The sequence below is a fragment of the Pteropus medius genome, unplaced genomic scaffold (genome assembly GCF_902729225.1).
Source record: "Pteropus medius unplaced genomic scaffold, Ma_sr-lr_union100, whole genome shotgun sequence".
NCBI classification, from domain to species: Eukaryota; Metazoa; Chordata; class Mammalia; order Chiroptera; family Pteropodidae; genus Pteropus; species Pteropus medius.
This window is the reverse complement of record NW_024356333.1, coordinates 787,041-800,750: the sequence shown is the minus strand read 5'-3', so window position 1 is coordinate 800,750 and position 13,710 is coordinate 787,041. Positions and strand designations below refer to the sequence as shown.

Here is a 13,710-nt window from a genome sequence, read left to right as displayed (position 1 = left end):
ATGCTACGAAGGTGTGATGTGCTCGTTGCACATTTTCTTAAAAGTGCCCTCTGAGCTCATCCGGCTCTACATCCAATCGGATGGCTCCCATGCGTGTGAGACAAGGAGAAACGGGCCACGGGGGACCCCGGGGGGCAGGGGGGCGGCGGTGACCAACGGCTCAGACCTGCTGCAAGGTGAACTTGTCGCTGCTGGAGAACAGCACCACCGTGTTGTGCATGGCGTTCTCTTCCTCGTCCTTACTCGAGGACAGGTCGGCAGCAGACACCTGTGAAAAGCAAAGAACGCAGAACGTGAGGCTGGACTGTGCGACTGTGTTACACTCAACTGGGAAGTTTGAAGAGATCCACAGTCAAAATGCAACTTTTACCATGGTCTAGACTAACGACGCCACGTGAGATGATCACCGGCAAAGTCTCCGTCACGACCTTTCTTAGTCACCTGTTATCTCTTTAGAGTTACAAGTCCCACAGATCGAGAAGGAATGAGAAAATGTAAACCTGTCTCTACAAGACTTGACAACAGAAATTATAATCGAGAAACAAAAAAATTATACCATAGTTGTGTGTGCACACGTATACACATATGTACACACAACTATGCACATGTGTATCCACATATACACGTTACTCTCCTTTAGTGACTCTTAAAACCTGCAACATGTTTAGTCCAAATTGAGATTTGCTGTAAGCGTAAAATACCCACCAGATTTCAAAAACTTAGTACCAAAAAAGAATGCAAATACAGAGCATAAACAATTTTGTGCATTACATGTTGAAATGGCAGCATTTTGGTTATACTGGGTCAAAGGATAGACAACCAAACTAACTTGCACCTGTTCCACTTTTCATTTTAAATGCGGCTCCCAGAAGTTCTAAATCACACATGTGGTTCCCTCTATGTCTCTTCTGGACAGCACTACTGTAGATTGTTATTTTGAGTAATGTCGAAATTTCAGTATTAGTCAAAGGGTTATCAACCACGGATGTTCGTTTCTGGACTAAGATTACATTGGACCAAATCGACTAAGTTCCCATTGGCTTGTGAATTCTTTCCAGAGAGGTTATCACAAACAAACCTCTGAGTCGGATGCTAACAACAGAGAACAGGGAGGCTAATGCCAAACTACAAAATACAATCTTCTTCCCTTAAAGGGCTTCCGATCTTCTCTGGAAGGACGGGGCTGAAGCAGAACAGGTCATGGTCAAAGAAAAGGAACAGCATTACTGCTCTTTAGGAAATGAACGAAAGAGGAGGAGTCAAAGGCCCATGTGACGGCAACCCTATTTTTCAGGGTAAACAAGTTCAAATGCGGCTGTAAAGAACGGTACTACTGTTTTATGAAAGTCAGCAATAAGAACAACTTACAGTGCAAAAGAAATCTAAAAACTACAAGGGAAGACTGTCAGCAACCTAAATAGTCATCACTAGGTGAATGACTAAAAACTGGCAAATCCAAACTTTGGAAAATTATGCAGCATTTAAAAAACAGTGAGGGAGAAACCTGCATAGACTTCCATGGGGGGAAAAATCACCAAGCGACATCGTTGAGAAGAAAAATAAGCTGCAGAAAAATATATGAAGACGGGCACTATGGTATAAGACATGCAAAGCAGTTACTCGTGGTCTAATGGCACACACGGAAGGTTCGAATGCTAACAAATCACTCTTTTTGCAGGCCAAAAATGGTTGAATGTTGGCAATTTCTTACGGATCCACCTAATAAAACGCACGAAAATGGCAAAAGGAAGAAAATCAGGACTGAGGAGGGAGCAGTGGTAGAGAAAACTTTGATCTACCTCTGATTTTTTTTTTTTAAGAAGAAACATATTCATGTTATACGTGTTATCTTAAAATAAGCATATGTCTTCAGCACGTCAAACAAAGACGACTCATTAAAGTAGCATTATCATCCCATTGGCAATGATTAGGTGCCTGCTAACAGTGAAGTAACCAGTAATACAACCAAAGGACTAATGATGCATGGAGAACATTATTAAAACGTACAACTCTGGCAATAGCTAAAATACAAGTAACAAAAGAATACTGAAATAAAAAGTATTCATTTCACTTCCCCGTCTCCAAAGAAAACAAAACAGGTTTTACAATTGGCTAATACATAGCGAGCAGGTCAAAGAAATGGTAAAAATGTCATTCTTGTTTTTGAAGGATAATTTAACTATAGAATGCTTTTGTTCAAAATGAAAAACAAGGATAGAATATAGTATTCCCAGTGTAATCCATAAATGAAATCTGTAGAGAATGCTGCAGTATCCACTTGAGTCAAGTGTGGGATGAGCAGCAGCTTGGGGATGGGGGGAGGGGCGGGGGGCAGTATTTACATAAGTGCTGAAAGATCAAAGTTTTTTTTTTTTAAATAGCAATTGTACATGTAGAAAGGAAAACACTATCATCTAGCTTAATGATCCATTGTTTGCATTTTACACTTTATTTTCTGACCTTTAAACCATTAGAAAATACGAGCTACCTCGAGGGTGAGGGCGATGATCTTTGAGAAAGTATGTGCTTTTGTTGCCTGGATAGATGTTAGTCTGATTGTCCCAAACATGACAGAAGCTCTACTCTCCTGCACCACAGATGGAAGCCTGAGAAAAGAAAGCTCTAACCTCACAAGTTGGGGGAATTCCAAGCAGTGACATACAAAAGTCAACAAAAGAAGAGCAAATTAAACTCAAAGTGAGAGGAAAGGAAATAATAAAGATCAGAGTGGAAATCAATGAAAACGGAAAGTAGAAAAAAGTAATGAAAGCAAAGGCTGACTCAAGAAGATCAATTAAATTGATAAATCTCGAGCAAGACCAACGAGGAAAAAAGAAAAGACACGAACTACCAATAAATATCAAGAGTGAGGAGGAGGTGACATCACTACAGACTCTACAGATATTTAAAAGATAATAAATATTATGATCAACTCTAGGCCAACAGATCTGTGAATTTAACACAAAATGTGTAAGTTCTCTGAAAGACAAATTCATACAACCAACAGATATCCTAAATAGGCCTCTACCTCCCAAAGAAATTGAATCTGTGGTTAAAAATACTCCCACAATGGAAACTCCAGATGTCGCTAATAATTCTATAAATAATATAAGGAAAAAATACTTTCAATACTATAATACAAGTTTTCTAGAAAACGTAAGAATATTTTTTCCAATTAAGTCTATGCAGCCAGCATTATGTTGGTATCAAAACCAAAGACATTATAAAAAAATAAAACTATAGACCAATATCCCTCATGAACATGGACATAAAAAGTCTGAAATATTTAGCAAATGAACCCAACAATATATAAAAACGATAAAATATCACTACCAAGAAGAGTTTATCCCAGGAACACAGGATGGATTTAGCACCCAGAAAAGCCAATCGACGTCATTAGCCACACCAACAAACAAGCCACATGATCATCCTATGCAGAACAAGCATTTGACAGAATCCAACATCTTCTTCGGATTAAAAGAAAAAAAAAAATCCCAGCAAATTATGAATAGACAGGCACTTCCTCAAACAGACTTAGGATGTTTAAAAACAAAACAAAAAGCAAAAACGAGAGCTAATACCAAATGTAGTGACGAAAGACGAAATGCTTAGTCCCTAAGATCGAGAGCAAGACAAGGTTACCCGATCTCATCACTTCATGCCAACACTGTAGCGGAGATTACAGCAAATGCAGTGAGGAACGAAGGAAAAGCCTCCAGACTGAAGAGACATAAAACTTTGTTTGCAGACAGGACTGTAGATGTAGAAAAACCAAGGAATTCTACGAATAAGCAATGAGAAGTAATAAGGGAGTTTTAGTAAGATTGTAGGATGCAAAACCAATATATAATAATAGATATTAGCAACCAACCACAATATGAAAACAACACTACCATTTGCAATAGCATAAAAATATGGAAGACTCAGAGAGAAATCTGAGAAATAGTGTAAAAGACCTGTATGTTGAAAACTAAAAAACATCACTAAAATTAAAGATCTAAATAAATGGAGAGATACACAATGTGACTTAAAAGACCTCAATATAGTTAAAATGTCAATTTCCTTCAAACTGATCTACAGTTTGAACGCAAACCCAATCAAATCCTACCAGGTTTATTTGTAGAAACTGACAAGCTAATTCTAAAATTCATATAGATAGATATATGAAGAATTTAGAATAGCTAAAACATATTTGAAAAAGTAGAAAATTACAACACTAACAGTGTCTGATTTCAAGAGTAAGTTATAAAGTAATTAAGATAGTACAGTATTCGCCTAAATATAATGAAATAGATCAATGATATAGCATAAAGATTCCAAAATTAGATCCACAAATATAGATAGCTAATGTTCAAGAATGACACAAAGCCAATTCAGATAAATGGTGCTAGAACTGGGTCTTCACTATGCAAAAAAATGAACTTTGATCCATATTGATACCATATATAAAATGCAAATTGGATCGTAGGTAGATCTAAATGCAAAACCTAACACCATAAAACTTTTACAGAACCCAGAAGGTGTTCGTAACCTTGGGATATGCAAATATTTCTCAGACACCAAAAGCACAAGTCATAGAAGAAAAAATTAATAAATTACACCTCATCAAAATAAAAGCACCTGGTCTTCAAAAGACATACAAGAAAAAACAAACAAACAAAACGAATGAAAAAATGCAAGAAAATATTTGCAAATCGAACGCATGATAAAGAACTTGTATCCAGAATGAAATCTCAGTAATGTCCTTTGACAGGTGAACAGAGGTACAAACTGTGGCCCGTCCGTGACGATTAAGTGCTCCCTAGCCACAAAAAGGAACAAACTATTAACATAGGCAAGAGCATGGATTAATCTCAAAATAATTATGCTGAGTGAAATAAATCAGACAAACATACGTTCTGTATGATTTCACTTACATAAACTCTAAAAAAAAAAGGCGAACTAATCAACAGAGATGGGAATCAGATCGGTCCATGCCTGGGGATCAGGGCTGGTGGCCGAGGGGCACAGACAAACTCTAGGGCCGGTGTGTGTGCTGTGGTTCCCAGGTGTGCCCATGTCGACAGCCACAAAATCGTACACTTCAAACATTTTACCTTATTTTATGTCAATTTATCTACCTTAAAAAACTTGTTAATTTGGAGAGAGAATGTGCTTTTTTTTTTTTTTTAAAGGACCAGAATCCAAGTTTCCAAACTCCTTTTGTAGTAAAATTAAACTATCTCATACGTCTTCTGAACTTAAAATGACAATCAGTTTCTGAAAAATAGGATTCTGGTAAAATAGTTACTGCAGGAAATGTGTCATCACGTGCCAAATATATGGCTTTCTCAATACACATTTAAATAAAGTCTCGTAACATGTCAATGAGCAAATGTTTATCGATCTTAAATTAAAACGTTAAAGATGGTCACAAAATCTCCAACGTCTTAGAGTCCACACTAACCTGCAACATTTCTCGTTTCTTCTGTAAGCCACACTGTAACAGAGAACCCCAAACCTAAAATGTCAGCATAATTAATTTTTTCAAAGGAGTAAGACCGTTACAGGAGTTTCCTTGCTTTTAATAAAAGAAAATATGTTACATTTGCATTTTTGGGAAAGGTTGGCGTAGAAAGATAAGAATCACAGAGGAAGGCAAGAAAAAAGGATAAGTGAAAACCTGACCAGAGTTTCTTTTTTTAAAAAAAGCAGAGACACAGTAAAAATAAAAATTGTAGCCTATTTCTACGACTCTCGGGATCTAAGTAATTTTCCACCAACAGGATTCTCAGCATTAGCTGACACCTTCAGGACAGCACGTACAGGAAGCAGCCTTACCCCAGGTAACACGACGGCCCCCATTCCGCCTTTCAGCTTCGACCTGCCTCTGCCGCCTCGGCCCGACAGTCCTGCTCCTCGAGGCCTCCGCTTGCCCGGAAATCCCGACCCACGGCCCTAGATGACAGACAAGGAAAAGGCAGTGGTCTGTGTGCATCCCCAAGAATGTTCAAATGCAAACCTGAGGCAAAACGTCTCATTATCAAACAGTTGCTTCTTTTATCCTGATCGGATAAGTGTTAGGAGACCTGGGTTATTATCTGCATCTTTCGGTGTGTTCTGGTACTATAATGTGAGTGTGAGTGTGTGTGTGTGTGTGTGTGTGTGTGTGTGTTTGCATGCAAGTGCGCGCGCGCGTGCGCACACACACATGCCTGTGACTCCAGACTTGAACTCCAGGCCTGGCCTTCCCACATCCTAGGGGGCCAGGGCCCGCCTGGGCATCGCCATGTGTGACCACCTTCTTCAATGCAGATGAAGCAGAGGGACGGACCCCTGTCCATGTCGTCTCTGTGGCTACAGCAGCACCTGACACGTGAGCACTCACCCTGTCCCACTCGACGAGCCTTTCATTCTTGACAACCTCATAAGACCAGTCTTATTGGATTATCGCCATTCTAGAGAACAAAAGGTCAGGTGACTTGTCCAAAGTCACAGACCCAGCAAGTCCGGCTCCAGTGTCCATGCCCTTAAACTCTACTCTGCATTGTGACATGGCATCATGGCCCGTTTCTACTAGTACACAGCAGTGCTTGCCCCCGCCATGAAAACGGCCAGTTCCCTTTACTACTCAGTAGGAACTGGGCACATGTGCCATAGTATTTAGAGGACAATTTACTTAAAGATAGGAAAACTGATCAAACAGTAAAAGGCTTGCTTTAAATCACGCAGATTAACTTGAAATGAAAATCATTTATCTGGATTTTTACCCAATGTAAGAAAAAATTCTATGGGAAAACATGTTAAATTCCCTGATAAGTTCACAAATAAGTACTAGGATTATTATTTATTGTTGCTGTTTTCCTTGTTTATATTCGGACTTATTTATTACTACTTCAAAAGACCTGGCATTTACACATCTTTATATATATTTAAGGTTATTAAAGTACTTAGCAAAATCCTTTCGTATTTGTTCCCTAACAGGTTAAACACTATGTCCCATGTTCAACTGACGTCACTAATCATAGTTTGAAATGCTGAACTCATTACCTATTAGCAAGATGGTCTCCAAGTCAGTAATTTACGATTAGACTGTGAGCATAAACTAGATACGCATGACCAAGCAGGAAAGGAGAATCTTTTTTTCTCTTCAGTTTTAATAAATGCAGCCCACTTCCAATTTTTCAAACTGCCTCTCTGTCCTCTGAAAGTATTTTCCTCTCCTTTTCTGGAGCTTCTCTCAACAAGGGGTAGGGCAGGGCTGACTTGGATAGTTTGTTGTTTTTTGTTAACAGGTATAAAAGTTTGTTTTTGTTTTGTGTTCCAATTCAGTGACTAAATCAAGACTATGGTGATCTCGTAATTCCACTCCCCCGCCCCCCAAAAAATCCAGTAACACAAATAAGACTGTTAAAATTGGTGATATTTGCTTCAAAATTTTCACATCTTTTATACTCTTAAAACAAATATATATACTTTCGACATTTTGTGTATCAGTTGGGAAGAAGTTGTTCTTCCAATGGTGACAGAAAAATAAGGGAATCTAAAATTCCTTTGAAATCCTTGAACGGTCTAAATTAAACAACCTTATTCCAGAATTACATTAAATGTAGAAGATGAAGAAAAACTGTGTCCTCTAGTCGGTAAAATATTTTAACTTTTCAGATGATTAACACTTTCTCAAATTAATTTTTTACTCTTCGAAATGCATCAGACTACTTAACTTACTTCGAGGACTAGTACAGTCATCCAATGACAGGGAAAAGAGGTCCTATAATTTTGAGTTTAATACAATGAAATGTGCTGCAATTCTGGTATTTCTTCTCCATTAGTACATTAATAGATTAATGCATTTTCTCTTTTGTTCTTTTCTAAGCAACAAAATTTTACAACATCATGAATAACCAAGTCTTTAATTACTTTATGGCCTATGTGAGAACTTCCCCCATAATAGTAATTACAACATAAAAGGAAGAAAATCATTAAAAAAGGTATTAAAATTTTACACTTAAACTCAGTCATGTAAAATTGCAATTTAATGTCCTCCTAATCCAGATTTTTAAGTACGAGCACGTTGTTTTCTTCATATCAAAATTTTTAGATTTTAGAAACATGGCTGTGGAAGCTGAACTATTTAGAAAGGAAAGGTTCAATCTTAACGTCTACTCAGAAAAAAACCAACCAGAAAGAAATGATATATGAATGTAAATGCAGTTTTATTTACCACTTTGATGCTCCAAATGGCACTGCCAGGAAGCTGCCTGGGCTTAAAACTTTCCCGCGCTTCTGAGGTGTCTGGGGACCAGGACGGTGGGCTCACTGTGTTATGGGTGCTCCAAGCTCCCTAGGGTGTGGCAGGTGAGAAAACAGATGAACAAACTCAGCAACGGAAAAGGTCAAAGCCAGCAACTGAGGAATTTTACAACAGCAAAAACGAATGCAGACGTATGGAATTTAGGACAAACTGCTTCAGAGAGGGAAAGCGAGCTTATCACTACAGAGACTTTATACTTAAACGTTTGCAGCTACCATTTACATCAAATATTTTGTTCTGGTTGAAACAGTACAATGAAACATTAAAATTTCAGGCTTACATGACATCAACACTGACTTATGAACTATAATTATGGCACCAAATATAAATAAGTCAATCACTCTCTTAGAATTAACACTATAAAAATCTATTCTGGGATTAAATTACTTTAACAGCGTATCACTCTACTGGAAAGGAGAAAAGGGTCACCGTGTAGAATGTTATGCATATGTACTGCTGTAAACAATCAAACCACTAGGCCAAAAAAATCAGAAACATGAGCAATCAATAGACGCAGTCACTTTAAATGGTGGAAAGTTAGTTTGTCACCTTAAGATGCAAATACCATCGTAATTCTAGCATTTAATTACTCTTCCTTCAGTGACCATTAGCTGTGGGTTTTGGTTTTGATTTTGATTTAGGGGACTATTACACTTGGATTGCATCCAAAAGATTAAATCAGAAAGTGAAAAATGTTAAAGCAAATTGTCCTAAATTTGCAAAATAAAATGCCTAAAGTACCTGATAATTAATACAAAAAAACTATTATTAAAATAGGTAAAATAAAATTAAGACATTTTACTTCCAAATAACTACATTCGGCGATAACCTGAACTAATATGATGAAGAATGAAGCAGCATAAAGAAAAACGTTTACTCCATAAAGATAAGATTTTAAAGGAAAACACAATGCAAATGTCAAACAATAAAGAACCTATTCTGAATTAGGTAGTTTCAACAAGCCATGCCATAAATTTTACATCAAATGATCAAAACTTAAAAGACAAGAAACAGTACACTTACCAGGTTTCTAGAATATTATCAAACTGACAAGTAATCACTTAAAAGTGCCACTGGGAAGTTAAATAACCAGCCAAAAAGAAGAGCGTGACTACGCTCCGTGGAGCAGGTAGCTAATGGGATGACGGGATGTGGGGACGAACCACGCAAAGGACAGGCTGGGCTCACTTCAATTAGCCTACCCCGTCTCAAGCTCATGGCTCCGCCAACCTCGGCGACAAGAGTCGCCCCCCACACCCCCCGTCCGTTCCACTGTTGGATCAACTCACCCCCCACACCACCGCACCCCCGCACCCCAGGCCTCTGGTAACCTCTGTGCTGCCAAAAGCCACTTCTCTATTCTGTCACTCACTCTCATTGTCCAAAACAGCTCTGCTGGCTTCGGGGCAGCCCACCTGTGCCCGGTCCCCTGCCCTCCACACTGACCTCCAAAGCCTGGGTCTCCCGGGGCCGAAGCCTGGACAGCTGTCCAGCCACCGGGCTCACCCCACCCGTGTCATCTGTAAGGAGGGCTGCAAGCACCCTCGGGTGTGTGTCGTCTCCCAGCTTCGCATGTTCTGAGAGCTCCAAGTCAGTATCATTTTCAACTCCCTTCCTGGCGCTTCCGTTTGGCCATGCAAAACCCACGTCTAGACCCACTGTCTCCCTAGCCCGGCCCCGGCCCTTGATCCTCCTCCTCGTTCTTGGAACCGCGCTGGAGGTCACGTGATCTGTTCTTTACCTTCAAGGCTCCCCCTGCTTCTTTGGCCCTCCCCATCCTCCATTCCTTCACCCAAACCACTGGCGAGTTCCCTACACTTCACCGTCCCGCTCTGTCTCTGCTTCAGAGAGGGAAAAGCAGCTCATCGCCTCCTCGCCGGCATCTCCGGCCTTTCTCCGCAGCAGCCAGGGGGACTACTGGAAACTGTAAACCTGAGCAAGCAAGTCACGACCCCATCTGACTGTTCCCTTTCCACCGTCCTCAGCCCATCTAGAACACACGCCTGGCCCCCGCCTCCCCTCCCCAGCCTCGGCCTGCCGCATGCTGAAGCTGCCTGTCTTCCTCGCCGCCCTGTGAACGGGCCCAGCTCCCCACCAACCGGAGCCCCACTGACGCAGAAGGACCCCAGCTCTCCGGTGGCTGCTTCTTCCAGGCCTTCCCAGCCTCCTCGTAAACCATCTCCCTGCGCTGTTCTGTCTCCTCACTGATCCCAAGACGGCCTCACGTGCTGTTTTGTTGTTTTCATTTGTAGTGACAGAGAGTGGGGGCGAGAGACAGCTACACTTATTCTCACTATTTCCACTGGTTTTTCTCTGCGGATATCTGGCTAGTATACATCTTAAGTGCCTTTTGATGACATTAAATGTCACGTCAGGAGACAGTTCTTAAAACGAACCATAAAAAGCAGTACTCTAAAATAATGTTATACTATTCATCATAATTTAAAAGCTAGCTTTGATGCCAAAATTGTATCTCATTTTTAAAAAATCATACTTCATAAAATATGGATGAACAAAATGAAGGCTCTATAGATCAAGAATGTTTGGATATCATTTCAGGGATAATTAGAAAACCACTCAACTGCTATGAAGAACTTATATAATAAAAGCTTGGGTAATTACATTATGAATTTTAATAAGTATATTATCATAAGACACTGGAAGATGGATTGGATGCAGTTTTTATAGGAATTGAAGAAAAATTATGATATACTTTGATATTTTGACAAAGGAGTTACTTAATATATTCTTTAGACCTTAAAACTGAAGTGCGGCTGTAGTTATGAACGTTACTTATAAATTTCCCTCCAGACCTCGGCTCTGCTCAGAAAGAACGCAGACCGCCCGGAGGAGGCGGGCGCCCCCTGCCCTCCGCATGTGGTCTACGCCGCTGTCGCGCTGTCCACCCTGACTACACTTGGAATACTTTGTTGCCAGTGGAGGAAGAGCTTGCCGAGGAGACCTCGCTCCTCCGTTCACTAGGTTAAGCATTCGGTTTGGCATTTACTGAACGTCTATTTTTTCCTGCTGAGTACTTATCAATTTTGCATGCATGTTTGCATGAATGTGTCAATAAATACTGGAGCCATGATCTAAAACGTACTAACTCACGCACCAGTCACAGCCTGCAATCCCAGCTACGCTCACCTGTTAAACAGATCGCCGGTCTACTCAATGCATGTCACTCTCAACTACTCACCAGCGGAATTAAAAAGCAAAAGGGTTTAAAGTGTCGCCGTCAGGAGATGGAACGGAAGCTAAACTGAACCAACTTGTTATCGAATCCTCTAAAACGAGACAAAAACACTACTTGGCAGAGCTTGAATTAGATTCCAACAATAATTATTGAACTCAAAACCTCTTTTAAAGTTAGTATTAATCGTCTTTCTGCTTGGAGGCCAATTTCTCAGGTAAACTTATGGACTTGGTAAATTATGCAGCTATTACGAGGCCTGTGGGACAGGCAGATGGGGACAACTTTCTACTGGGAAGTCTAATCCTGCCGGCTCTTAACGTCGGACGACGTCATGATTAGGGCCCAATGCCAAGAGTCCCCTGACATACGGAATCCATTTTGAGAGTGGCCACGGGAGGGGTTAGTGTCTCCTGGGCAGACTCAAACCTCCAAGTCCGAAGTCCACCTCAGGGTCACCCTCTCCCAACGAATGATGTAAAACCGAGATTGCCGTGAAAGGATGAGTCGGGTTTAGAGAAAGCGAACGCGATGAAGTCAGTCACGAGGACAGCGAGCGAGGGAAACAGCAGACTTCGGCATTAGCGTTTATAGTCTGTCTTCCGGAAACTGACATTCGCCCTACGTTACGGCTACAGCAGCAGACTCATTTTTGTGACAGAGAATTCACTTCACGTGAATAAGTCTCACATATGAAACTGACTTCAACATGAAGTAGAACAAGAAATTTAGTCTCGATGGTGATTTGATACTATAAAAGCACAGAAATAGAATGTGAATTTGGCTGCTGCTAGCAAGGGTTTTGGTCATGGCTTCAGAAATACGACAGACACAAGGGAACTAAGGAAAATCTGATGCTTCTAATCGGTGTGTGTTGCTTGACACTCCAAAAACGAGATTTTTTTTTTTTAGGTTTAAAACCACATTTTAGTTTCTCACGGGTTTGTAGGGCTTTTTGGACTTTAACCTGCGTGTGGGGATCTTCATAAAATACACCTTTCCACTCGAATGAAGGTGGGGCCCGAGAGTCTGCCTAGCGAACTCCCTGGGGATGCTGACGGTCGTGGTCTGCAGGTCGCGTGCGCTTTACGAAACGCATCAGACTTCACCTCTAGAAAACGGGGCTTTCCTTGCGCCTGCTCTGCCTTCCAACAGTGCCCGGCGGCTCCCTCCACCCCGACACACAGCACGCACGGCGCACTCGACGGGCCGCCGAGCTCTAAACCCTGGGTAAGCAGTAGCTTTGAACTTCGGAGCCCCGCCACGTACTGTATTCCGGGCAAGGCCTGCGGGTATTTTCGTTTGCGCATTTCAGTACAGACAGGAATCGGGCTGGTTTAGGGCCGCCGCTTCAGAGCCACGTTTGACGCGTGATTATCGGTCGTCTCAAGTCTCCGTTTCCACGGAATGACCGGAATGACATCTGGCGCTGATCTGCAATTTAGGAAAGGCGGCGCCAGTGTTTGCCATGTGGCTGTGTAAGCGTCAGCGCGAAGTGTGACCACCGCCGCGTGATGTGGCTGTACCGATGGAGAAACAAGACGGTTCCCCAGGGGACTCGCCTCGTTTCACACAGACAGTAAGAGAAGGGTAAGGATTTGAAATCAAGCCGTCGCACTACGGAAAGAAGGTTCGTGCTGATTTTAATCTTCCTTGGATCAATTAATTCCAGTAAAAGTTGATGTAAACGACACAAAGTACTTCTTGAAAGTCACTTTCTGAAGAAGCGGCATAAAATTTAGACTGAAACATATGTGGGAAAGAACCTTCGGCTGCTTCTCTGCGTCTCTATTTCCCATGAAGAATAGAGACTCTCCCTCTCTTTACTAATGAAACCTCTAGCAGACTCTAAGAGAGCAGACCTCAAACGCTGGTTTTACCTTATTGGTAACCCAGAATGGACAATTAAAACTAGCCAGAGTCACATCTTTTCCGGAAATGACTAACATTGTGTCTACATTACAGAAAGCAATGTTTCAAAATTCAGATTTATTTTGATTAAAAGCTGGATATGAAATAAAAAAGAACTGAATCTCTTATTTGGACAATATGACTGACAGATCTGCCCTTTTTTTTTAAATCTTAAAAACAAAACAAAAATTTAAAAATGTCAACGGTGCTAATTAAAAAGTTTGTGTTTACAACAAACCAGAAATGGTGTCTACTATTCAAGAGAAGGAACCGCTGACTTTTACCGAATTGTTACCCACAATCACCAGAGCTC

General features: G+C 40.9%; 1 protein-coding gene across 1 annotated transcript in view; it reads right to left on the bottom strand.

Moving 5' to 3' along the window:
* The window catches only part of KMT2C (lysine methyltransferase 2C), a 208,530-nt gene that overhangs the window by 74,121 nt on the left and 120,699 nt on the right, over positions 1 to 13,710 (bottom strand). The window contains exons 15-17 of the mRNA XM_039861293.1: positions 8,204 to 8,323; positions 5,821 to 5,937; positions 167 to 268 (exon numbers count right to left, since the gene is read on the bottom strand). Of these exons, the coding sequence (XP_039717227.1) occupies positions 167 to 268; positions 5,821 to 5,937; positions 8,204 to 8,323 (339 nt within the window). The remainder of the gene's footprint in view (positions 1 to 166; positions 269 to 5,820; positions 5,938 to 8,203; positions 8,324 to 13,710) is intronic.